Source organism: Cyprinodon tularosa, unplaced genomic scaffold (genome assembly GCF_016077235.1).
Source record: "Cyprinodon tularosa strain WSP-4 unplaced genomic scaffold, ASM1607723v1 ctg197, whole genome shotgun sequence".
Lineage (NCBI taxonomy): Eukaryota > Metazoa > Chordata > Actinopteri > Cyprinodontiformes > Cyprinodontidae > Cyprinodon > Cyprinodon tularosa.
Genome location: NW_024038720.1, coordinates 872,728 through 900,641, shown reverse-complemented (window position 1 = coordinate 900,641; position 27,914 = coordinate 872,728). Strand labels below are relative to the sequence as shown.

The window sequence follows — 27,914 nt, the reverse complement described above, 5'->3', positions numbered from 1 at the left end:
AAAAAGTTTAAATGATAAAATAATAAACCTCAGCTAAAATTATTTACTGTAAGCAGCTAACATCTTGTGTCATTATAAGCTGTCATAAAAAAAAACATTTAACTGATATCTCACTATAATAACTGCCACTTGGTTCTTACTCTGCCTGGAAATGATGTTGAAGGAAACTGTGTTGACTGAAACAAAACAGTCAAGGCGTGGGCTGTGCAGTGTTATAAGAGGTTATAATCTCTGTGGAGCTGAGATGAGCCACAGAATCACTAATAAGTTTAGGAAGTTCATTAGTATGAGTGATCCCTCTCACAGCAGGCTGACTCATTTCATCCACTGTTAACATGAACATATTAGTCCAACTTTACTGTTTTCTCAACCATATAGCTGAAAAGCAAATTATTGATATATAATTAATTAGATTTTATATACACAGTTTATACAAAATACAAAATAAGATTTTGTTTCGTACTGTTTAGACAGTAAATGAGCTGTGCAGCAGCAGTGATCAAATGTAAACATTGTGAGAAAAAAAAACATGGTGCAAAACGCATTGATATGCAAGTTCAGAGCAGTGCAAAGACAAATATATGGTGCAAATATGGAGTAGAAAAACACTAGACATAACAAGATTAGTGCATATTTCCCCTTCTTGAATTGAAAATAAGCTTACATTGCTGTAAGGACACTATGAGTGTGTTTTGACAAACAGACTGTATGACCATAGCTGTGATGAAAATGACTTTAACACATGTTCTATGGAATATGGTATAGTGGAGGATTTTTACGAATGCACATGCACAGCCCTGTACTCACTCCCAAGAGGGAATGCCTATTAAATGCGTGTGATGGCATGGACGAGTCTATTTCTCCTCGTGCACGCTCTGTTTAAAAGTTGCTGTTTGCTTCGCTCATGCAAGCTTACTTTCCAAAAGAATTTGAAATTTTTCCACTATGTCAGACTCACCACCATTAAGTTGAAATGGGTAGGATGGCCTTACGTAAACATATAAGCAGAATGATTAGGAGGACCACGTATTTTGATGATCCACCCAGAAATTAACATCCACTATATCTTTAATGACAAGTTTTGAACCATATTCTCGGCCTATTATGCAACAGAAACAAGAGCTGATTTATTTTATATCTGATTACACATATTTACCAGGGGTTCCAACAAAAATGTAGATCAAAATGCCTGATTTAGCTTTAACGTTATCAATATGACAGGCAGGCATTTTCTACAGCGTTTTACCACCCTTAATCAGACCAGCTTTATCAATGATTTTGCTTAACAATGCATCTAGTTTACTGTATTAAGTGTAAAGTTTTTTTTCCTGTACATTACCATGCTGATTTAATATCTACACGTGATTCTCCTAAATTTCCTGTAGCTCTGTAGCCGGCTTTATATTTTTCAATTTGGTTTTATATTGGTTTTTGCTGTTTTGCTAGCTATTATTTTGGCCACGTCCTTGGTGTTCACATTCCTCTTTTTCAGCTTCACTCCCTAGGTTAGTTTGAAAATATCTTACTGTTTTTTTTTCCTGTGGATCTTTTCAAGTGTCAAAATAAATACAGAGGTCGAAAGAAAATTTGTGAAGTCAGTTGGTTATATTCTACAGGAGTTTGTTTTAGTGCTAAGCTGAGAGGAAAGATAGCATCTTAAGCCAAAAGGGGGTTCAAAAACTGCCATCAAAATAACCTATGGTTAATACTAAAACATTTCAATTAGAAATTTAATTTCAAAGCCTGTTCATGTCTATATTGAATTTTGGCAATTTCTAAGCAGCCATCAATTTTAAAGATTACTTTTTATCAAAATGAATCTGTAAGTGTGTTCTTCACTACAATTTTGGGTGTTGACATGAGACGGTTTTTGCAATGTTTTAAAAAATTTTATTTTCCCTAAAAGTAAGAGTTATTTCAGCTTTCCTTCTTTGCTAATACATTTCAACACTCAGCTTTTTTGGCTTCCAGTATTTACTTTATACCTTAGGTTTGGCCACAGACTTGCTCAACTGTGTCTTGTCAGTTATTATCATCCTCGGCTGGTGTTGTTTTCTATTTTTCTTTGTTAGATTCTCCTGATGTGTCGCTGACTGACTTTGAAGCTTCCTTGTTTAAAAGGTACACTTACAATAAATGCAGTTTGGCAACTGGATTTATTTTAAATAAGGCATTTAAAAAATATATATAAAAAATCTGGACTGTGTATGGTTACACTTTGACATAAATGATGCCTAAATCGAATATGTTGAAAATCCCATTGTTTCTTTAGCTCTGTTAAAGGGTCCTCTGATCTCTGAGGTGGATTTTTTATGGTATATTAGTCCATATGTGTCACTGTGGTGAATTGGACAAAGCCCTGCGGTGGGCCGGACATAATCACCCACCTGAGGATAACAATGCTGGTGGCTGCAAGGTTGTTTTTGTTATTATCACCTCAGAACGCGGCCGTTGCACGCCGGAGCTGCATCTTAATGAGCTAAGAGATGCACCCCACACAGAGATTTAAAAGGGAAATAAACATGAATAAACCCAAAAGAAATCACTGGCTCCAGACATCTCGCCTGAAATGTGTTTGTAAGATATGCAAGACATGGGATGTTTTCCAGTAAAAAACATTTCTGTTTGGTTTCATTTGGTGTAAGATAATAATGTGTTGTGTCCAAGCAAAACTATGCTAAAGAGAATTCTTTAGAGACTATTTACACAACCCATTAGGCTGATGTAGTTGAATGCTTTGACATTATTTTGATCATATATAACATAATAGTTGTAAAGATGCAAGTCATTAAAGTGCAACTTATGCTGCTCTAGAGCCGTACCTCAGGCCACATGTAAAATCAGAAAATGCTTTCACTTAAAGGATTGCCTGCGGAATATGCAGGGAGGTTGAGGCTGTGGTGGTTTCGGCTTTGATTAACAGCAGCAAAGTAGCAGTTTATAGCCAGAGAAACATTGCAAGCAGAGCAATCCCAGAGACAGTTTTGTGATGTGGTGGTCGCATCTCTCTCTGCCATCCCCACCGGTGACAGTAAAATGGGGTGAAGAGAGGGAGGTTTCATGGAGGAGGCCAGCAGCCCTGAGCCATACCAGTTTTAATAACTGTTGGCTCAGAGATTCTGTTAGGCTGCCTATCCCCACTTTCATGGGGACGGTCAAAAAATATCTGTATTAAACACTCCAACAACAGGTTTCCTGTTAAAAGGGAGTTATTCCTCTCCACTGTCGCTACAAGCATACTTGGTGTGAGGGGTTGTCTTCTAGTCAATGAGTCGATGCAATCAGCTGGTTTTCCTTTGATAGAAAACTTGGAACCAATCTGACTGTATGATCTGGTTGAATTGTAAAGCGTCTTCAGATGACCTGTTGTATATAAATAAAATGATTTGAAAACAAAATTTGAACCCTTTGATGTCTTGTCACTATTACAAAATAAATCATTGTTTTAGACTATACACATGAAGCACATTCTTTATTTGTCCAATTTTTATACATTTTCTATTGTTTAAATCATTTTTTTCTTAAAAATAGATGTGTTGTTTTTTTCAATAGCTTTTAGGTCATGTGACTGATTGATATTAAAGTAAAGCCAAATTATTTTTGCTATACTTAGAGGATAAAGGTGTTTATAGATTTATAATGCTTACACATTTTTTTTTACTTACTAACTAAAATGAACAGAATCATACATTTTTTTTCGGTATACACAATCATTCTAGGGAGCGAGGCTTGTTTTTGAGGTGTAGCATGAAGATATAGGAAACACTTAGAGACTGATTTTTAAGAAACACCCTTTGAAAGTTAATGAGTCAGAGTTGGATTTGAGAGTAAACCTAAATAAACTACATTTCTCAGTAAAAATATTTAATAAAAGTATTTCTATATATTATAACCTTTTCAAATACATTACACATAGTATTATTGTTAGTTTTCATTAGTGAGGATGAAATGATAGCAACAATTTCATAGTATTTCTTTTTAGTATGATTAATTTTCTTCCTAGAACAAAGTGTTATTTAAGGTGCACTGTATGTACATATAAGACTTATTTATCAAAATATCTGTGTTTTCTCATGGTTTGACCAATCTTTTTTTTACCACGTACTGCTCCACATTTTTGATTGATAATTAATTTGGGTAGGTCTAGAATTTGGAATTAATAGGTGAGACATGTCTTTTTCTCTTTTATTGCTTATTATTCATCCTTGTGTCTTATTTTTCTTTTCAATTATTTATTTTCCTAAATCCATCTTGTCATGATTTATTTTCTTCCTTGTCTTTTTTCTTGCCTTTGTATTTATTCCTTTTCTTGTGTCCTTCTAGAATTTATTTCCCCCCTTTGTTGCGCTCTATACCTTCATTATGCCATTCCTTGTGCATTTTTCCTCTCTTTTATATCCTGTCATCTACCTTGCTTCCTTTCTTTTTGTGTTCTTCCTTTTCCCTCATTGCATCACCCTAACCTCCCCTCAATTCTTCTCATTCCTCTCGTTCCATATTTGAAGCCTCTCTGCTGTAAAGAATTTTGTTATCTATCCATTGCATAGTATTGAACTCACATGAGTGACATACTGTCTAGGAATCGTGTTACACATTTCATGAATTCTTTTTCAAGAAAACTTTGATTTATTTGACTAATACCTTGATCAGGACATTGTTTGTCTTGCCTTACTTTTCTACCTATAATTGGTAGATGGACCAAATTAGAATAGTGCTCTTCTAGTCATGCTAGAAGACTTTACACAAAAGCAACATTCACCTAATAACACTGGCTTACGCACACACATTCCCTCAGTTTGGGGTTCGGTTTGTTGCCCAGGGGCACGTGTACCAGTAACGAGGGAAGCTGGAAAGTTGTTTCTATTTCTTGCTTAACATATTGTTACAAAACAGAGGAGGAAAGTCCAAATCTGTTTGCAGTGCAGTAGGATCTGGCATTATGGGGGTACTTAGGAAAGTTTGGTATTTGTTATTGGGTAATACTTGTTAAAAGACTGAAAACCATCTGGCATGGATATTTTAGGTCAGAACTGAGAAAAGTAAATTTTTGTATAGTCGATCAACTGATTGTCTTACCTTGTGCTCTACAGTGGTGCCGGGGTTCTGTCAAATGAGCATACCCAGTCAGACCAGCATACCAATAGTCAATACCCGTTTATCCCTTTAGTTTATTCCTTTAGTCTATCCCTTTAGTTTTGTGCAAAAAATAACCTTAAAATACATAAACGGGCATGTATCCCTGTAGTCATATACAAAAAAGCTATTTAATTACTTACATTATGGTGTTTTTTTAATCCTATGGTGATCTGACCTTAAATTATTTTTGGGTTCCTGCTGGTGGCCAGAGCTGCCCAAAAACATTTTCATTATTGTTGTTTGTTTTAAATTAGCTATAGCTTGAAAGATGCTTCCCGAAAAGGCCAAACCGTTTTGGCTACTATGTAAAATTATTTAAAAAAGGATGGCATTACCATCCTGAAAGCTGTACAATAATGTTCACCTTAACTGCCCTGAGAGTTTTTTTTAAGGTGCAAAGAAAAGCTTTAAAGTTTACCACCACGAAGAATATGTTTGCTTTTAGGAGATAAGCAGCTGCCTGAGGGGTCTGAGCACAGAGATTCAGACAAAAGAAATCCAAAAATTGCCATAAACATTTGGTTGATCTGTCTGATGTTTATAAGCGCGCCCCCCCACACTCATAAACATCTATTTGAATTATTTAGCAAAGAAGAAAACATCTCCAGGGTGTAATAATCTGGCAATGTCGTGTTTGCAGCTTGCTTGCCGAAAATGTCCTAAAATTATAAATGGTTATTTGACAGTGTGTGCTGACAGTGTGTGGGAGTTTTTTTTTTCCCCCACTGTTAGTCAGTGGATCAACAGGAAAGTGTTTTTATTATGAGATCAGAATAAACAAATTTGGACCAGACTTTTCAGCTGCACATTACTTTAAATGTTGGTATTAAAACTTTAATATGGCCTGATACACATCATTCGTTCCATTGTTAGTCTGACGCAGCAATCACAGAGAGTCAAAGCTCCCTACTAACTCTTCAGATTGGCTCCCATCAGTTCCAATAAAGTCTTCTGAAGATGATGACTAGAAGGAAAAGAGAAAAGAAAAGTGTCGGAAGTCGTCCTCATACTCATTCTTCTAGCAGCTGCCTTAGTCGGTGAGTTAATTAAAGTCTGATTATGGAGAAGGCGGGGTTGAAGCTGATTGATCAGTTTTTGATGTAAATTATCGTATTTTAATGATTTCTTCATGTTTTTTTAACAGAAGGAAAGACACAACTTCAAGTCGTATTAGTGATTTTTCTTAAAATAAATCTACTAAAATTGAGTAGCACTTAACAATAACACAGAGGAAGTCTGTTTTAGCAGCATCCGGGCAGTTCATCCCCATGGATGGCTCCATTAGTTGTATTTGCTGCCGCTCTGAGGAGGGTGGGGGCCCAGTGATTTGTACCTGCTAAAGGGGAGCTCTGACAGGGCTGACATCGAAACCTGGGCCTCATCCATCAAAAGACATGGGACCAATATTGCATTTTATGGTCTCCTAGGGCTACTGTATGATCAGCAAGACCCAGATACAGAATGTTTAGGGAAACAAACTTCCTGCCCTGGTCCTGCTGGTTAGGTTCATCCCTCTTCCTTTCACCCATCCATACACTTTCTATCCATTCCATTTTCTGTCATCTTTTCCTCTACCTCTGTCCTCCCTTTCCCACATTTTCATCTAATTGCATAAACACCCTCCTTATAATTCTCTTTGTTTGCTTTGGCAGTTTCTTTCCTATTTCTCTTTCCACTATCACTATTCATTTAATTCCTATTTTCCTGAGGGTGGTTGGTGCTGTGATGGGAACAATGTCACATCAGTGCTTCTCTGTCAGTGTAGATGACTGTTGGCCTGACCAGACTACCTCATTGTTAAACATTAAAAGAAGACACTTGATGGTTTTTCGGACAATTTTGTTGCATTGTTATAGAGTCAAACAAAATACAACTATTCATGTTGGATTTCTTTTGTTGATTTTGAGAGAAATATCTCATCATTTATTATGAAAAGCTAAGCTTCTCATTTCTGGGGGGGGGATTTTATATTTGATATGTTGTTTTGTTCTTTTACTAATACAATCCAACCATTCTTTATTCTGGACCAACAGCCATGCAGGCTCACATATACTTAAACGTTATGACTGGGATCAAAGATTTTGCCTGTCATTGCTAAAGTGTGTATTTTGTAACCTGGCATAAGCCACATTGATACTGGTAGGTTTCAAATTGAACTACACATATCGATCTGGGAAGCCTCATATAGAAAATGTTTGCAAAAGAGGGACACAGAGGCAATAGGGGAGTTAATTGATTGGTTGCGGGGAACACACATGCACAAATATAGGACATTTTTGCCTTTGTGGATAGGATTTTTGTTGTTGTTGCCTATTTCAAAAAGAAATAGAGGGTATCCCACCTAACACCCTGTCTGGTTGCTCATTGAAATCATAAATGTCACTGCATTTCCATCCACCCATTTTCCATCATTTTTAATCCCTGCTGGGGTCACGAGGGGTGCTGGTGTTTATCTCCAGCTGTCTATGGGCGAGAGGCAGGGTACACCCTGGACAGGTTTCCAGTCCATCGCAGGGCACAGAGACAAACAGGACAAACAACCATTCACTCAAACACTCACACCTAAGGAGAATTTAGAGAAGCCAATTAACCTAACAGTCATGTTTTTCGACTGTTTTTGGGAGGAACACAGAGTACCCAGACAGAACCTGCGCATGGAAATTCCATGCAGAAAGACCCCGGGCCGGGAACCTTCTTGCAAGGCATCAGTGCCACCCACTGTTCCACTGAGCAACCCATTGCTCCAAAATATTTCTGTATCGAGTGAAAAGCATCTGCTGGAGCCTGGAAAATGTTTTTTTTTTTTTTTTTTTTTTTTCATCTTGCAAATTAATGTTTTTAGACCTTGAAACTTAACTGGCATAACACATTTTTGCATTAGCTTCACACTTTTCTCTCTTTTTTCTTTTTGTCTCTTTCTTTCTTTCTTTCTTACTTTCTGTCTTTATTTCCTTTGTTTGTTTCTTTCTTGTCATGAATTCACTGATTCCTCTAGCTTTGAATTATGTGATATCAGGACATTTCTATTATACTTGCTTATATGTGTTTAAACAAATGAACATGAAGGACATTGTACCTAAGCAGAATCAGATTTCTAGAGGTCCACGGTTCATTTCTCGGTATCTTGATTGGCTTTTTCCTCATGATGTAGAATTGAATTTAATCTAAATAAGGATCACAAAGCTATAACCTCTTCAACATTTGGGGTTCAAAAATGCTCAGTAGTGTTGCAATCTTTCTGTTTTCAAATATTAAATATGTAATCTAGAAGTTTAATTATCCCAGCATTTAGCAGTCAGACATAACTTTAATATTCCTTACTGGCCTAAAACAGACACTATTTAGTTAATCCTATTTTCTATCTTTTGTTGTTTCTATATCTATATATTCATAAATTGGGAAATAAATATTTGAGGGTCATTGCAAACCTTCCCAAATGCATTAAAATACTTAAACTTTGCATTTATCTTTGTCTGCTTTGTTCTTGTGATTATACTTCTCACTAACAGCTGCTTTTTTATATAATTTCCAACCCTGACTTTTGTACTGTAATAACTTCTTTGATGTATGTCCATGAGAGCTTGATGAATGAAGCGTGTTTCTTTCATTTATTCAGTCTCACTTAATCAACACTGAGCAGACTCTCCAGCAGACAATAGACAAGGAACATAGAAGAAGATAAGATGTGTCTGCATTGTCCTTCGGGGTGTAATGACCTGCTTTGTCCAATTACAAGGAATATGGCTTTCAACTCAGATTGAGGCCAGAAGGTTAGAAGTCAGGGTTTCTGTGCTTAGCCTGTGTCAGACTGAAGTGACTGTTTCTCTGGGCTCATTCTCATCGACCCCTCAGGAGATTGCTTGCCTCAGTGTGGGTGCACCGATTTGTTTTGTTTTAAAGACTTGCTGGTAGCTTAATTGCATTTCCCTGCCATTAGAGAAGCTAAGTGTTAAGTAACAGCAAAAATCTGATTTGGTTGGATGACCAAGATTGGTTTAACAAAAGTAGGAACCTCAGAGGGTTCTCATTCCTGTTTTAGCCTGTTGAGTGTCATGACTGGAGGTTATCTTGCATTTCTTTTTTTTGACATTTACAAATCAGGCATTTGCAGCATGAGCACACACACAATTTGGTGTGCATGAAAAGATGTTTTCACACTGTGTTGGAGGAGTGCAGCCATGGGGAAGTCAAAGAGTGTGTTTCAGAAGCTTCTATGTATGCTTGGTCCCTTCGCCTTTAGGGATGCATGCTATTCTCTCTACGTTGCTCTCATAGGGGAACTTTCTTGGATTTTGCTGGCCTACTTTGGAGGCTAGTGTTACCATCGCTACTGAAACCTGGTGAAAAATGTATGATGGTCGGGAGTACAACCTTAAGTGGGAGCACACTCTTTCGTAGCCATGGCTACAACAACCTCTGAAGGATGAATTATGTAACTGGTGTTGTGCTTTAGATGAGATCGTCTCTGGCAGGCAAGAAGGGGCAGCTCACAGCTTTAGACACCCATCCTCTGTTTTCAAACATGAACTGAGTCAAAATTTTAAAACTTTACCTTTTTTACAGAACATATTTTGAGTTGAAGATCTGATTAAATTTTTTTCTCATAATAGCACATGTTTTTCGTGTCAAGATAGCGCCTCCATCAGTGTACCAAAAATAGGTAGTGGTTTTCTGCATTTGTATGTAAGCAGGAATGTATAATATAATGTCTAAAAAAAGGGGGATACAGTTTTTTGCATGAATGAGCCCATTTACCTACTGTCCATTGCAAGGGCGTAGGTTTGATTTCAACTTTGGTAGGGACACTATTCTTCAGTTTCATTGGTCCTTTGCAAAAATATGCATGCTCTTTTTTATGCTTAATGTGAGCTTCAGGGCTCATTTTGTTTAAAGAGAACAGCAGCATTTCTTGCTACATTAATACAAATCTTATAAGCACTACATGCACTAGATGCAGTTTATCATTATTTAAAGCATAACTTGCTCTAATGAATGTGGAATTAGGACTTTTTCCACTTTGAAAAGGATTGCATTTAAATTTACCTGCGACTAAGACAGTGTCTGTTTAACCAAATACAGTCTATAATATGTGGATTTATCCTGTGTTTTCTTCTGAAGATATAGATTTGTGCAGAGGTAAACAGAGGTAAAACCCACTCTTATTTTTTTTAATCTAATATGCTCTCTCTGGATCATGCAAAATAATACATTCAAGGGACAGCAAATATATGTATTGTATTTACATGTGCACTGGAACTAGAAGAGGAACTGACACTGAGCATTTAAAGTATTAATATTAGAAGTTGTACATCTGGGCTGTAGTTACTCTGTGTAGCTAATTTCATGTATTTTATCTATGGCTGAAACAATCATATTAACAAATTATTTAAATAATCGTGAACTAATTTAGTAATTGATTAATCGTAAACTGGAGTATAGGGCCACTAAAATGTGCCTTCAGCCGACAGAGCGACCCACTTAGAGCAGGAATTATACCAAGATTGTACAAAAAATATGCAAACATTTTGCATTTAAGAAGTAAAAAATATATATTTTTTGTCTGTCAATATTCTCCATCCAGAACTCCTCCAAAGGAAACGTTTAAACGTTTCTGTTTCACCTGGTTTCATTTCATAAAAGATCTTCTTTAAGGAGCCTTTGGCTATCTAATTAAAAGATAAAATAAAAGAAATCATAACATTGTTAACTTACATTTCTCAAGTTCCACAAATCAAAAAACTCTCTCCTGCTTCTTTACAGAACTCCAATGAGAAGCTTTCGCCTGTTTTAGCGTAGATAATATTAAGTTTTTTAATTTGGACTAGTTTCGTAGCCCAATATTTATTTAATTTAGCGTCTTTTTTTCGCGCTCCAAGCACCCGCGCGCGCGCACATACAGACTAGAAAACACGCAATCAGAAAAAGAGAAGGCGGAACTTAAGGCAGAATAATCAGAGAGTTAAACCGCGCAGCACAGTTGATGCGCTGCTATGTGAAAGGGACAGGAAAGAGCTGGCAGCTGCAGCTACCAGGCAGAGAAGCTGCGAGAGGAAAAGAAGCGGCTGCTGTATAGTAAATTCTAAACATGTTGTTCACATCCAATTATTGGTAGGGACAAATAGGTCCGTCCAAAATTTTGGTAGGGACATGTCCCTATGGTCCCTATGCAAACCTACGCCCATGGTCCATTGTCTCCCCAGAGGTCAGCAATGTTAAATATGTAGTCAACTTGTGTTTCTTTGGCAGGTGTTCATGTTTCTTTTAAAATCCCTACATGCAAATTCAGAGACCACAGCAAAGTCTAGCACATGCAAATTTTTGTAAAACAGCAGTGTTTTCATAAGCTTGGTAATTGATTCAAGGGGTTTTAGGAAGGCTTTCACAAAGCTAGACCCTCCTACACTGAATCATTTACAGTACAGGCTGCTGAGGCTCATCTGACAGGCATGTATTATCTACTGTATAATCAAAGCAACTAGGGGCCTCAGTCATCTAGCAGAGCTACTATTTATTTGTTTTAAAGAGCACTAAAAATAGCACATGAATTGCCCTGTAATTGTTATAAAACAAGTACTGTGTAATGTGATTTTAAAAATTATTTTCAAAGAAAAATACAGTAAATCAAATCGGGACTTTGCATCACACTTGTAAACATATTTGCACTACATAGAGAATTTTCAAATCCCTTTAAATAGAACATTCATTTCCACCATATTCTTCTGATCACTGCTGCACTTAAAAATTGAAATGATAATTTCACTGCTGTAAGCTGCTCATTCACTCTTTGGAAGCTGTGTGCATCAACATTTGGTTTTGTTTATACTCTATGTATACTAAATGACAATAAAGTTTGTCTAAGTCTAAATGTTAGTCATCACCATAATATTAATCTTAACTTCTGTGCATAAAAGCCCTGATTAAGGAACCAAGATATTAAATGTGTGAGAAAAAAAAAACAGTTTGGAAAGAGATCACCAATGACAAAATAACATCTAGTCTTTTAAATGTTTTTGCTTTTTTGTAATATCAGTGTTTGGTAGAGAAATTATATGGTTTTAAAACTATTGTATTCATCAAGGAGTCAGTAATATCTTTATTTACTTTATCTGCAGTGTTTGCCATAGTGAGTTGTATAATTTTGGGGGGAAATTGGCTCTTTAGCTGACACTATGATTATTAGAAGTAGTTCTGTGCTTTGCATTCACTAAATTAGCAGCCGCTCCAGCAAGTATTACACTGGTATCATATCCTCTGTTGCTCATTTCCATTTAATACCTCTGTTCTGAATTTTTTGTATATTGGAGATAACTATGCAATGTATAACATTTTTTTGAAGATGTACTATTTTATAATGTATCCATTAATGTGGTTTTGATTAATTCTCCACATATATGAAAAATTAGCTTAAACAAGCTAAAACAGTGGCAGGAGGCACCTAATTATTAAGGCAGAGTCATACTGCTTGCATTCGACTGAACAAGCTCAGATGCAGTTCTTTTCCTTTTGACACTGGCTGCAGTGCATATAGAGGCTCGTACTATGCATAAGGTGAGCAGATCCTGATCTGTGCAAGACTATGCAGAATTTTTCTCTGTGTCCCAGAAAGTGAAACAGTGCATTTGACTGGGTTAAATTTCAAAAACTCAAAAATATTTATCAACAGGCTTTTTTAAATGTAAGGAAAGCAGAGCTACACAGCCGCGCGAAGTGTCAATCAAATTATAAAGCAACACTGCACTTCATGACCAACCTGCACACCACGTTCTTAAAACAGCAAAGATAAAGGTGTCATGAAACGGGACAGATGGACCAAGTATTCAAGGTGAGACAGCCAGTAGGAAAGTTCAAAACGTTTATTAAAACAAAACAACATAACCGAAAGGAAGCGCAATGCTGTGGATCTGGCGGCTGCAAGAGGGAGGCAGGGCATCGCCCAATCACTGACACTCTGGGTTAGGGAGAAACACAGGAAAGTGACCGCGATCATCTGAGCAGAAGATGATTATTAGAGCGAGTCACTTACCTGGTTTAACAGTTCAGTCCATCCTCTCAAGCAAAGGCAGGATAAGCCGATGCACTGCCAATGAGAGGCAGCCCTGAGCCATCCAGACCGTCCCCGATGCAGCAACCACAGTGAGCAACCATAACTGCGATCCAAGGCAGGGATTCAGATCAGACCGGAGTAGTTCTGGAATCCAGGAGTCCACAGTCCGGTCAGGGGTTCTGATCCACTCAGGAACAGACAGATCCAGGTTCCAGGAATCCATTAGAGCGTGAAGGGTGGTTCAGAGTCCTGTGCGTCGATCATCCAGCTCAGACCAAAACACACCTTGGAGGACAGGTTCAGATTCCCGTGCGCCAAGCATCCAGCAGTCAGAAACCCACAAATAGGAAGAATCCAGCAGGAGTCCAACTGAGGTTCAGGTGGGCAGATCAGCCAGGGACATACAGGGCCAGTGGGTAAGAGGGAACTGAATCAGGAAAATAGAATCACTAGGCCAATGCTGAAAGGCTCTCATCAACTGGTTAGGGACAATAACTCACCTGAGGACACTGGCTTGAGAATAAACTCCTAACTGGAACAGGGACAAGAACCTTGGAACTGACTAAAATTAACAAAACTGACTGACCGGAAAACAGGGAATAAACAGAAGTCAAACAATGATATTGCAGCGATAGCTGGGCTGGACTGAATATAAAGCAGAACCTACAGGTGGATGAGATCAGAGATGATTAGGAACTGGGCAGACAAGGCAGGTGAGTGAAATAAGCAATTAAGGCCAGCTATCAGAGCAGGTCATGTCAAAAGGATTTCAAAATATTATGGATACTATAATATTTTTAAGAAAAGAAAAGATTACACAGCTAAAACAAAGACTCTGGAAGGGGTAATGACCGGGCAAGGCAGTTAAAGGAGACTGAGAGCTTTCTATGTAGTTTTTAGTTTTCTGATCTTTATTTTTTTTATATACATAAGGAAGGAGGTAGGCTAAATTTGCATTGTCTCTCATGTTTTTTTAAGTTCAAAAAGTATTGAAGTGTTATTTTATCTGTTTTTTGTCATCCTGAGCTCCTATCATGGATAAAAGGACACTGTTTGTTGAAATGTTTTATCTATTTTTTATGGCAGAGTCTGCCCCGTTCACACAGCATGTTTCAAAGTGGGTGAACCTGGCTGCTTTACATGTGATAGGGGATTTTACTGTGTATTTTACTTTACCACCCTGTCTCTCTTCCTGTCAGACTCACAACAATTGCTGTGTATGTCCAACCAAAATAGATCAGGGGTCTAGCTAGGTTGGAGCTACACAAGTGCTGTTACAGACAATCCTGTGTGGTCTAACAAGGCCCATGCATTTCCAGAGAGCTCTAAGTTTCAATTCGTTTTTCTATCCAGATCGGATACTAAATGGTGTTTGGTGTGTTCCGCCCGTTAGACTTTTTATAAACATTCTTACCCAAAGATTCTTTATAAAGGAATTTGTAAAAAAAAAAAATACTTTAAATCACTGGTTAAAAAGATCAAGAAAGTTGTAGTACTTTTAGTACTGAAAGAAATCTATTGTCTATATGGTCATTTTCTATAGGTTCATACAGTTCTATGTTAATAGGGATTAGTGTTGAAAAAGTGTGATCATTTGAAGCTGCATAAACCAACCAAACTCACAATTATGTACACATATTTGTGAATGAGTGAGAGGTAGGCAGGTTAAGGGAAACAGTTGTGTGTGTTTGCACAGTTATCTTTGGACACACACTGTTCTCTGATTTGTTAGGGACTGATATTAGAGGCAAAAATAGGCATCACTTTAGCCTGCTAAAGAAAAGATTTTGTATTGTTTCAGATTTCTATATTAATAGAGACTTGCTGAGGAAAGCCATATTTGACAGCGCAATGAATCGGAGAGCTCATGGTTCAAATTGAGTCGTTCTTATGTTGCTTGCGCTCTGACCTGCAGATCACAGGAAATCAACGCACAGTGACGAATCCATTCTTTCTCTTCCATGCCACATCCCTTTCTTCTCCTCATTCTCTGTCACTCTACTTCTGCTTGTCTCTTTGCTATAAAATCCTCATCTGTCTCTTGCTCCTTCAGTGTTTCTTTGTTACATTTGCCAATTCAGTATGTCAGATTTCTTCCTTTTCTCATCTCTGAAATCTGGTTATGTTTGTTTCTTTGATTTTATCTGTATCTTATGTTTTCCTTAATTCATCTCTCAGCCTGTTTTGCATGTAAATAAGGGCTCCCATCTAAGTGTCAAAAGGCTCAGGACGTAGGTTCCAGAGTTCAGACCAGACACACAGTGATACTTAAAAGGCGTTTTATTGAAAAGACTGCTTGCGGCTACTCGTCAGCTGTGGTGGGCTCACTGGATACGCTGGTCAAAAGCTGAGTTGATCAGAGGGATGGGGTAGCCATTCTTGATTGTGATGTCATTTCCACCGCTGTAATCTATACATAGCCTGAGGGAACCGTCCTTCTTCCCCACAAAAAAAAGAAGCCTGCACCAGCAGGAAAGGAAGAGGGACGGATTATGCCAGCTCTAAGTGACTCAGGTCATATTTCTCCATAGCAAGAGTCTCAGGAGCAGATAACAAAAATAACCTCACACTAGGGGTCGGCAACCCAAACTGCTCAAAGAGCCATATTGGAACAAAAAAACAAAAAATAAATCTGTCTGTAGCCGCAACAATGTATAAGTCTTATACAAGCACTGCTCTAAGTGTATCAGCCCAATATCCAACAGGACTACATGGGCTTAAATATATAATAAGCATTCATGATTAAATGTTTATCCTGTGCAAATTTCCCATAGTAGCAAGAGGTGAGGTGAACGCTAAATACTAATTGTTATACTTTTTGTCAATATGCTTTGACTGATACCGGATCTTAATGCCAGATCTGGGGGGTGATCTGGCAGTTCTGGGTCCTTCCACCATAACATCCAGGGGAGTTTTCATAAGGGAGAGGTCGAAATCCAAAATACACTTTTTGTTTTGAGAGCAAGCTGCACAGAATTTTCCATCAGCCTTTTTAGTCTTTTGTCACTGGGCTCCACATGGTGAATCCAATATTCCGAATCTGTTGGGCTTTTCTGCCTTGAAGCTAGCATGGACATCCAATATATTATCCCATCTCAGCTTTGAGTTCAGCCACCGCAGCCAGCTTGCATTCAATCGCACCCACCATACAGCTCAGCTCATGGTCCTGCTCGTTCACAGCCTTTGTGAGCGTGTCAACCGCTGCCCACAGCCTGATCAGTGCCCAAATTGCTGCCGACATCCTCTGTAATTGTAGATACATTAGGTGTCCTCCAAATCCAAACAGAAGAAATCTAAGTATCATAAATCCAAATATTTATATGTCTTCCACATCCTCGACTGATAACATTGTAAAACACACCATCCTCCAAGCCTTACATGAGTCCATGGTGTATCCCAACAAAGTATGTCCTGGCAGGACAGGACAGGTCCCCTTCTCCCTGTCTTCCAGTCGAGAAAATTTGATCAACATACATTTATACAGAGATAATAATGTTAATAAAGGTAGAAATAAGGAATGCTAGCAAAAGGTTTCGGCCAAGAAGGACTCTTCATTGTCCTACCTTACCTCCAGCATAGCCCCCGTCTGTCTCTGGCAACTCCCCTGCATTGGTGCTTTTTGCGTGGGTACGTCTTCAAAGAAGTACAGCCGAATCTGACCGTTATCCACACGCAGCTCTGGATGTCATGGACTCATTTTTTTTAGTGCTTCTGGGGCTTTTCCAAAAATTGATGGTACTCCCAGGCTGATTTAAAAGTTGTCCATAGATAACAATTTAGCAATAGTCAGTGAAGTTAAGTTTCACCTATGCTCTTACTATGAAATATTGACTTTGACATCTTGACAGGAAAGGCCATGGGGCTGCAGAGGTCCTACCTGTTGAAAGTTTTTATACTTCATCTTCATCTGATGCCAGGTGTGACTTTGCCCAGTAAGATTGGCTCAGAATATAATACACTGATATCTTACCATTCAAACAGTAAACTAGTTTTCCCCCTCTAATGTTACCTCTGAGTAGACCTACTTAGAGTTGATTTAAGGTGCAGTAGGAGCTCTTGGAAAAAACGGTGCCAGCAAGCTATTTTTTGAACATACACAACCATGCCTCTCCCTTCAGGCCACTCCTCGAAAACCACGCCTTCGGTCGCTCTGTCCCTGTCCACTGGGGTTCCCGGACCAGCCCCGGAACTCATGGCTCGGTTCCAATGCCCAGTCCGGTTCAGTCTACAACCCATCCACCCCTATTTCACTGCTTGCTAAACGGCATGGGGAGATCTTTAAGCCACATGGTAAAAATATGCGTCATAAAAGATCTCCTACTGCACCTTTAAACTAACTGACACCAGCTGTTGTGAAACTGACAAATCAGAGTTGAGGATTTCCGTCTGAATTAGGTAAACCTGCTTTGTGCAACGGGCCTCTGCTTTTTCCATCAGGGTCACAGTAGAGCCGGTGCCTATCTCCAGCAGTCTATGAAAAAAAGACGGGTACATCCTTCAGCCAATCTGTCACTGGGCAACATGTAGATACAATGGGACATACAACCATTCATACACACTCCCATTTAGGGAAGCCAATTAACCTATGCACGGGGAGACCATGCAAACTCCATGAATTGAGCCCAGAACCTTCTTGTTGCAAGGCAACAGTGCTGGCTGGCTGGCTGGCTGGCTGGCTGGCTGGCTGGCTGGCTGGCTGGCTGGCTGGCTGGATGGATGGATGGATGGATGGATGGATGGATGGATGGATGGATGGATGGATGGATGGATGGATGGATGGATGGATGGATAAATGGATGGAGAACAAATGTAAAGGTGTAAACAAAGTTTTCATTATACAGAAGAGAACAATGCGGTTTATCTTTTGCCATTTTTATAGGATACACATATCCCTATCATTAACAGGATGTGTGTATTTTTATTTGCGCTTTGCCAGAACTCCAGGAAACAAACCAGGCAGCAGCCCCAGAGGGCAGACCCCAGATGAAACCGGACGTCGCCAGGGGCAGAACCACGAAGCCAACTCTTCTGTCAATGAGTTGGCCAACTCTGTCACAAGTGACATGCTCATGGTAACTCACTCTATCAGCTCTGTCTATACAGTATTCATCACTTTGCTAATTCATTCATACCCTAAACCCTTTTCAAATTTTTTTATGTTAGACATACAATTACAATGTAATATCCCTCAACCCAGAATAATCCGATGTCTTTTATTAGCTGCTGTAGAATGAACCAACTACATTAAAATGGTCAAACATTAGTGAATGGGGGAATGTTTTTAAATGCATCAAGCGATTACAAAATTCTACTGTTCACCTATTGTACAAGGCGATAAATCAAATTTGCCCACCATTATCGAACCCACAAGGACAACATTGAAAATATACGCTGAACAGGGTCCCACTGGGTATTCCTTCTAGCTCATTTTACAACAGTTATGCTATGTTGGCAACAATCTTACAATCTCTAAATTCATAGATCTGATTCCAGAAGCAACATTATTCTAAGTCAGAGCAATATCTGATTTTCTTTTACAAATCAGAGACAAGAGTGTAAATGTAAACAGAAAGAGATTGTCAGAAGTAGAGATAGAGATGATTTATTGCTGTGGAAAACCTTGGTAGGGATAAAATGCTGTTGAAATGCTGATTTTAAAAGATATGTAATCTATTTTCTGTAATATAGGATAGTTTTCTTAAGTTGCTTTTAAATAGGTTATTATACAAAATTAATATTTATGTTTTTCTTTTTCTTATGATGAGCTTAGCTTTCTTGTGATCATTGAGTTGGTCATGTTCGAACGTTTTTCGGACATTCAACTTTTGCTTTGGTCATTTTCTGTACTTTAGAAGGCATATGATTGTGGGTTCTGTAAGGGGTTTGAATAATCTGTAAAGCGGCCAAAGCCGAGGAAAAGGCAGAAATGTTGGGTGTCAAATACTGCAGAAGAACCTCCTCAAAATAAAACAAGAAAGTCCAGCAAAAATGACTCAAAAGCTGAAAAATATTTCTTCTTTGAGCTAATTATCGGTTGTATGTCAAATGTTAGTGGAGTGGAATAAAGCTTAAGGTCTGACTACTTATTTTGGTAGCTTTTGTTAATCTGTTATTTAAGCTGTTGTTAAATATTTTTATTGTAACTGACTGTACACATTGTATAGAAGTACTATCCGGAGAACATCAATACTATCTTAGGCACCACTTTAGAACCATTCTTTGCTCTTTTATGTATTGGTAGAAAAAAATATGTAGATCACTAATGTTTTCTTTGTTTTATATAATTATAGCTGCACCAAACACATGCGCAACAAAAGTTATATTTCTGTATATAATATGGTCTGTTTGTTGAGTTGGGGGCCCACTAATTTTAAGAAAGTTGTACAGGAATTGTCTCCCCCACCTGTGGAGCATTTCCACTTTCTCCTACCCTGGAGTTTTCTAGGCTAACTCGGATGTGCAATAATCATTCTGCTGAAGCGAGAGCTAAGAGGGGGAGGCAAGCATGTGCCTTCTTCAGAGAGGTTTGGTAATTAGCTGTGAAGGAACATGCAGGGACGTGGGTGCTCTGAGAATATGGCAGAGATGGGTGCGGATACTTTGTAATTACAGGGGTTTCATCAGGATTCTGCAAAATTCTCACTGACAGTACTTAATGATTATGCTGGGGTTGGGAGCTTTGCCAAAGGAATCTATAGATGTCTTCTTTAGAGCCAGATCTTCTTGCACTTTTTAGCCATTTGTTATAGCTATGCACTGAAAAAAGTCAAAAATTGCTGTTAGTTCAGTGTTTTTTTTTTTGTTTTTTTTTTTGCATTTGATTTCAGTAAAGAATTAAATTGTCAATTGTTCAATTTAAAAAATACAAATAGGGAATCGATCCCAGAGGAAAAAATTAACTTCTTCAATTTACATTTTCTCATTGAGCCAATTGCAATATTTACATGTAAATTATTACTCTGCAAAGTGTAGGTTAAGCGATTGTTAAATCGTTTCAGTGTAGGTGGCTATACTCTATATGCACAAGCTTTATTCCACAGGGAAAAGTGAGTTTAAAAAGTCATAGGGCATCAATGTGTATATAGAGCTAAAACTGTAAAGCTTTTCAGGTGATGTGTGTCTGGATAGCTGGGGGCCCCAGGGTAGCTGTGGCTACAGTGTAGCTTTCCACCATCAGTGTGTGAAAGTGCGGGTGAACAGGTGATTGAATAAATTGCTGACTGTAGTCTGAAGCCCTTTGGCTTCTCCTGGCTTGAAAAGGTGCTATGTAACTGTAGGGCAATGACCATTTATCAGGATCACCTCTGACAAATGTTTCATTTTTGGTGTGATTATCCCAGAATCAGGTTTAGCATAATAATGTTTTTATCCCACAGTTTTACTTCTCAAAACATTATATATGCTTTTTAAGCCTAAGTTTTTAATCAAAATTTTTGAAAAGATAAACAGCAAAAAGATAATGACCAAGAGCATTACATTGTGCAGAACGCTTACCAATTATCGTTTGTTGTCATAACCTTTCAAAGAAATTTGTTCTGTTTATATTTTTTCTTTGTTGTGGAAAAACAGATTCAAGTTGTCTGTTTATTTAACTAATTTAAATGAAATATTTCATTTCAAGTACTTTATTGTCAAATGTGTTCAGATTTAAGCTACATGTATATTGTATTTTTCTCAGCTGGCATTAGAGCAAAAAGAAAGTAAAAAAAAAGAGAACAAACAAATCAACAGTAAACAAATCTCCTTTATGTGTGTATTACAGTTTAGCAATCTTATTGTTTGTGAAATGAAGCTATCATAGTATTTACAGTTGAACTGTGTATTTTGTTGGCTTTTATTAGAATAGAGGAGACAGAGAGAATAAAGATCAAAGGGCTAGATTTTTTTTAATGGCTGCTACTGCATATCAATGAATACTACTAGATACACAATTTGTAGAAGTGTTAATGTTAAGAGTATCAAGTATGTAATGCTTTACCTATGATACCTGAAAATACATGAAAAAATTTAAACAAACTTATAAGTTTAGTTTCTTTAATTCTAATAAACAAAGCAACAATTATTATTTCTGCAGAACTAATATATATTGTGATTGGTAGAGAGATTGAAATTTAATATTTAACAACAATTTGTTTTCATTTTCTTATAAAGTCTTAAGATAAGCAAGCTGATATAAGCTAGTTAAAATGTAGCTGCTTAATAGACACAATGCTTGCCAACTGTTGTCGCCCTGACCAGAGCGAGTCAAAGAAATTCTTTTTTTTTTTCTAAGAAAAAAATAGCTCTAAACATCTTACTGCCAGCTGATCTGCATTGTGATGAAAATCTTCAACAAAATTATAAAGGTTTTACCTTTGCTCCATACCACAAGAAAAATTCAGTTTCACTTTGTCTTAAAGCAGTTTTTAAAATGGGCACTCTCTTTTTAAAAGCAAATATTCATGCCAATGAATGTGTCACTGTTGTCAAAATGACAAGTTATGACACCAGCATCCTTGAACAATCAAGCAAAAAGGTCAAACATGTTTTCGTTGTGACAAATTAATCTGTAAGTGCTTCCCAATGTCATGTAAAGTCAAGATAGCATTATAAATGATGCATGGCACTATAAAAACTATTATTAAATACAAATCAAGACACTAAATGAGCATTTCACTTATATTGTATAAACTGTGCAACTGTTCACAGCATGTGCAATAGGGAAACATAACATTTACAACAAATACAAATTCCCTTTGGCTCAGTAAACCTTACTGCAGTAGTTTTAAAAATGAAAATACAGTAAAACAGACAGTGCTGCAAATCAGACACATAGACCCTCCCGTCTGTCTGGCAACATGTTTTCATCAACATCACAGCAAATATCAGCTCTGTTAATGCACAGAGAAGAGTATCTTCTGGACCCACCCTCTGCAGTGCTCTGATGTGATGTCATCCCAAGTTGCATCTATGGCTGCCTTTGGGGTCATTTGAGAATGTGGACCTGACCCTCACCTGGATTTAGGAATGGAGAGTAGAAAGGCAGATACTCCCTAGGCATCTTGTCATGTGCTTCAAACCACTGCCTGGCTACTGCAGAGTGGTGGAAGCTTACATTATTCCAATCATACTTTGATTGGTTACTCTCACCAGACACTCTGGTGGGAGAAACACAGGTAAGTGACCACAATCATCTGACAGAAGATGATGATCTCAGTGAGTCACTTACCTTCTTTAACATTTCAGTCCATAACCCCTTGAAGGGGCGTGAACCAGCAGATGGGCTGATAGCTGACGCGGCGCGTTACACCTAAGTGTCCCCGGTGCTGCAGCTCCTGAGGATTGGGAGGAAGCCGAGCCTGGACAGGGTTATCAGGCAGGAACAGACAGAACAGGATCCAGATCAGGCAGGAACAGGAAGAAGTCAGGATCCAGGCTTCCAAGGTAATCCACCAGCTCCCAGGCAGAGTCTGACTGAGTCCAGAAGCATGACCAGCCGGTCACGCACAGGAGCAGACATGATCGGGTGCAGACAGGCAGGCTCAGTGGCAGAGGGTAGCAGAGACAGGACGTGGAACCAGAACTTGATGCAGGACCTTTAAACTGGTCTCCACCTTGGAGCCAGGCTTACTGGGATAAAAACTGATCCTCCCCGCGTACAGAGCCAAAAACCCAGAGGGACAGACACAAAACCCTCTTTTTTTCACTGGCCGCCAGGATTCAGGACAAGAACCTTAGAAACAAACAAAACTGAACAGAAAACATCTAACGATCTGGCCATGATAGCTGGAACTGAGCCCAATATGAGGACAACTGGCAGGTGGATGAGATGAGTGAAAATTAGGAGGTGAAAAGGGTTAAGCAGGTGAACGTCATGAGTAATCAAGGTCAGCTATCACAGCAGATCATGACAAGAGATTGTGAAAAAATTAAGTCAGTCTAACAAAGCATCTACCACAACAAACTGTACAGTAATCACTGTATATATAGTTACAGTAACCTGTGTGACCCTGGAATGCAAGTGCAGTGCTTACTGTAGAAATACATCGAAGTTGTACAGTATAACACTTAGCAGAGTAAAGCATGCATACAAGCTTTACCTGCACATGATGTTGACACAGCTGCTTCACTCACTGTTCCATTCAAATGGTACACGTTACAAATGTATCGTTTACATGTCATTCCATGTGAGGACTGTCTATTGTTGAAATTGATTTTGAATAACACTGAATATTGAATAAATAAATAATTTAAATATTTTCAGAGATGTTGTCATTTTCCTGATTTGTATTTCTCGCAGCCTCATAGCATTGTTTGCAATTACCATTGCACAAATGCTTTCCTCTTTCTTTGGAGTCAAAAGGAAACCTCTTCCACCTCTTCTTGGTTGGCGTATAACCTCTACAATCAAATGTTGTGGAGGCTGCACTAACTTGTTCAAATTTTAAATGTTTTGTAAGAAACTCACCAAAGCTACTGAAAAACTGTATTTCCAACAACTAACACATGTCTACTGCTGACAGATTTTTCAAAAGGAGATGATAATAATAAGATATAAAATAAGGACTATAAAAGAAAGGAGGAACTCCGGAAACAAAGTGCTCAAATGGAGGAAAAACAATTTCTCCCAGCTGTTGGGTGGGGGACTGTATAATGACAAGTGATCACGTTAGGCATGGAGAATGAGATATTGCAGAATCTTCGGAAATGAGTGGAAACTTTCACAATTAGATATTCAATTTTCCAACCTTCTCAGTAATCCCTGCTGGATAGAATTTTTTAGTACAGATATGTTTTCTTTTTTCATAAGCCATGGCACGATTTGTATGTGGTTTGTCACTTATCAACTCCCCATTTCCTTATAGTTCCTTCTATTATCCTAATGATGATACAGCCATACAACAGCCTGTTCTGTAGACAGTTAGAATGTGGATTTTAATCATGTTTATAATTTGTGTCTCCTACAGCTTTTTGAAGTTAATGCGATATAACCTGTTCCTCTTTGTGGGAGGGTTCAGTACATTTTCAATAAACAGAGAATATGAAGAGCTAAGTGTAACTCTAATAAGAAGGCAATTTATGTTATTGTGCCTAAATCTCATTAATCCCAAGACAGCACTGCTTTTTAATGTTTTAAGTTTAGTCCATGGAGCTGAATGAATGTCACCCATTCTTCTCTGCCCCATCACTAATTCTGTTTCATTTATTTTTGGACTTATTTTGCAGTGAGCACCTATATTGAAATGATTGGCATATAAAAGAAAAGTCAGCAAATGGTAAAAACTGCCCGAAGTTTAAAAACAAACAAACATTTTTTTTATGTGATAGGTATCTACAGACTGTTATAAAAACTAATCAATTTTTTTTGTTGTTGTTGCTTTTTTCAGTCATAACACTTTGTGTAGATAAATCCTATACCACTCTAAACTTAGGCTATTGTTCCATAAGTGTTGCCTCATTTTTTAAATGAAAATGCATTTGAGCGTCAGAGATGAAAAATTTGGCGACATCCAGTTTTCCAATGCCAAAATGCTTTTGGTTTGATGGGATGAAACTGCATCTCTCTCAGTGGCAAAATGTCATCAGTACAGAGAGAGAGAGATACAGAGATGGGATTCTGTAAAAAGTGGCAGTCCTATATCTCCACTATTAAGTATCAAAGTCTTTACTCCGAGATGTCCAAGCTCACCTCCACAGAGCAGGGTTAAACAGAAACCTCTTTCACAAAATATTTCCATCACACACCCATGAAGACAACACACCATTAGAGCTCCTGCTCACAGTTCACAGAGAGGTAGCAATATCACATTTGTGAATTTTAACAAAGAAAGCCAGCAGTGTGGGACAATAGAAGATGTTGTGTGGCACTGATGCCAACAATGTAATGTCAACCTATAAGGTAACATTCGAAGCAATAATTGAGAAGTCATTCTATTGGCCAAGCAATGGCTTCAGATTTAAATTAGTCAGCAATATTTTCTTAGTCTTTTTAATGTTTTTAAATGCTTCGCTTAGGCTGTCACATGAAACATATGACCATTTCGATGGTCACATGAAACACATATCCATACATATGACTTGTCCCTATGCAAGTCAGCCAATGAAGCACTAGATTCAATTCTTATCTTTTTATGTTTGCTTTTTCATTCTCCTATTTTTTTGGGATTCAACTTTTATTTTTTCAATTTCAACTAAGATTTATAAGTTTACAATTATTATGACCCCTTTCTGCCTCCATACACTAAAGCTGAACGACACGACTTTGAAATCTAATCTGCAACATTTTCCTACCAAATCCATTTTTTTCTCTGATATAAATGACAAATAACACATTACATTCAAAAGCAACCTTTTATTTCAATCATTCCCTTTGTGACGAGACCTCACTTTAAAAGGACAATGAAGTTCAAACTGGGAAAATGCTTGTTTAACTATGTTTCACAATAAACAATGAAAATATAACAAACTAAATGTTTGCAGCTAGTGGTGACACACTGTAAGCTAGTTTATTAGTTATAAGTAAGCATCTGAGAAAAAAACAGTGAGGAACTGATGTCACCATGAGCTATAGAAGCCCAAGAAGTGCATTTGTGGGGGGGGGGGAATTCCAGATTTTCTATAAATAAAATCTTCATAAACAGAAAGTTGATTTAATTGATTAATATCCCTGCCCTGGTGACGACTTTTTCTGGCAATTCAGGAACATAACTCTGGTTTTGTTTAATTTAAAAGCTATTAAACATCTTTACTATTACATATTGGAAACACAATAACTCTGAAATATCTGAATGAATTTAAAACTTAAATAGTTCAGACATTTTTTATTTCATGGGGTCTGTTTCTGTTCATGACAAGTATAAAATTTAGTCATTAACTAGCAGTGATGTTTTAACCACACAAACCAGAACTGGTGAATGCATGTCTTTTAAACACTTTCTAACACTTTTAGGTTTGCTTAATGTAACCATTATGATGCCAAAGCTACATATATGAGATTTCTGATGTCACATTTATGCATCCAGCTGTCTCCAGGTTCTGAAGAGGATGAACACGAGGGTCCGGTGCTTGAGAAACTTGGTCGCATCCAGTTCAGCGTTGGGTACAGTTTTCAGGACTCGACTCTCACTGTCAAAATTCTCAAAGGACAAGATTTGCCTGCTAAGGATTTTTCAGGCACATCAGATCCTTTTGTGAAAATCTACCTTCTGCCAGACAAGAAGCACAAATTGGAGACAAAAGTCAAGAGGAAGAATCTAAACCCCCACTGGAATGAAACATTTTTATTTGAAGGTATTAAGAGAATACTTGCATCCCATTGTATACACATGATGCCCATTTCTTGATAACTTTTACTCATTTTCAATCTGCTTTTCAGGTTTTCCCTATGAAAAGGTGGTTCAAAGGACACTCTACCTGCAGGTTCTTGATTACGACCGATTCAGCAGGAACGATCCCATAGGGGAGGTGTCCATCCCCCTCAACAAGCTGGACCTGGCTAACATGCAGACTTTCTGGAAGGAGCTGAAACCATGTAGCGATGGCAGTGTAAGTCAGGGGCGAGGCAGAGGGAAGACAAGGAAGGGGGGGGGGGGTGAATTTGAAGGGATAGAAAATGGGGTAGAACATGTGATGTCATTTCTGGCTGCTGTGATGCTCCCGGGGGGAGATGTGGCAGCATAACGACAGGGGAGGGGAGGTAGGGAAATATGGAGAAGCTGACAGGTGGACAGATATTTCACAGACAGACAAGAACAGGAAGGCTCAGCAGGCAGAGAGCGGAGATAATTAGAAAAAGGGAAACAAAAAGTAAACAACTTAATGGTGTTGTTTTCCTCTGTGATAAATATTTCTTTTTTCTTTAACAGGGAAGTCGAGGAGATCTACTAGTGTCCCTGTGCTATAATCCCACAGCCAACACCATCACTGTGAGCATCATCAAAGCACGCAACCTCAAAGCCATGGACATTGGAGGCACTTCTGGTATCAATGCTTCTTTGTCTTTTATGCCCATTTATTCATGCATATTTTTCAGAGTCACTGCTCTCAAATGGACAATTGGCTCTTTGTTCCCTGTCGGAAAGTAAATTTTAATTCCTGATTCATCAGAAACATTGTGCAGCAATTGTAGTCAAAAAAATCGTGCCAACCAGAATGTTTTCTATTTCTCAGACCCCTATGTTAAAGTGTGGTTGATGCACAAGGACAAACGCGTGGAGAAGAAGAAGACGGTGGTAATGAAACGGTGCCTGAACCCTGTTTTTAATGAGTCTTTTCCCTTTGACGTGCCGGCCCACGTGTTGAGGGAGACCACCATAATTATCACCGTCATGGACAAGGACAGACTCAGTCGCAATGATGTCATTGGAAAGGTATCTCCTTCCTCTCTCTTTCACGCTGCTTCCTGCCTCTTCTTATCTTCCTCTGTTTCTCTGTCTCTGACAGACCATTAGCATCTAATGAATTAACCAGTCTCTACTGACCCCTACTGGATCAAGCACATCTCCAGTCAGAAGCAGTCAGGATTAAAGTGTGTTTCGGTTTTTTATTGTAATTTCTCCATTTTTAATAGTAATACAATTAATAAACAAAGCATGATTTTTTTTATTTTCCACTTTTTTGGTGTCTGCTTATATATATATATATATATATATATATATATATATATATATATATATATATATATATATATATATATATATATATATATATATATATATATATATATATATATATATATATATATATCTTTAGTTAG

At 38.0% G+C, this 27,914-nt stretch overlaps 1 protein-coding gene across 3 annotated transcripts in view; it reads left to right on the top strand.

The window, feature by feature from the left end:
* syt7b (synaptotagmin VIIb) overlaps positions 1–27,914 on the top strand; it is a 159,732-nt gene that overhangs the window by 125,091 nt on the left and 6,727 nt on the right. For all 3 annotated transcript variants that reach the window (XM_038283871.1, XM_038283872.1, XM_038283873.1), the window contains 5 exons: positions 18,117–18,252; positions 26,182–26,449; positions 26,535–26,704; positions 27,025–27,139; positions 27,329–27,528. In XM_038283871.1, the coding sequence (XP_038139799.1) occupies positions 18,117–18,252; positions 26,182–26,449; positions 26,535–26,704; positions 27,025–27,139; positions 27,329–27,528 (889 nt within the window). The remainder of the gene's footprint in view (positions 1–18,116; positions 18,253–26,181; positions 26,450–26,534; positions 26,705–27,024; positions 27,140–27,328; positions 27,529–27,914) is intronic.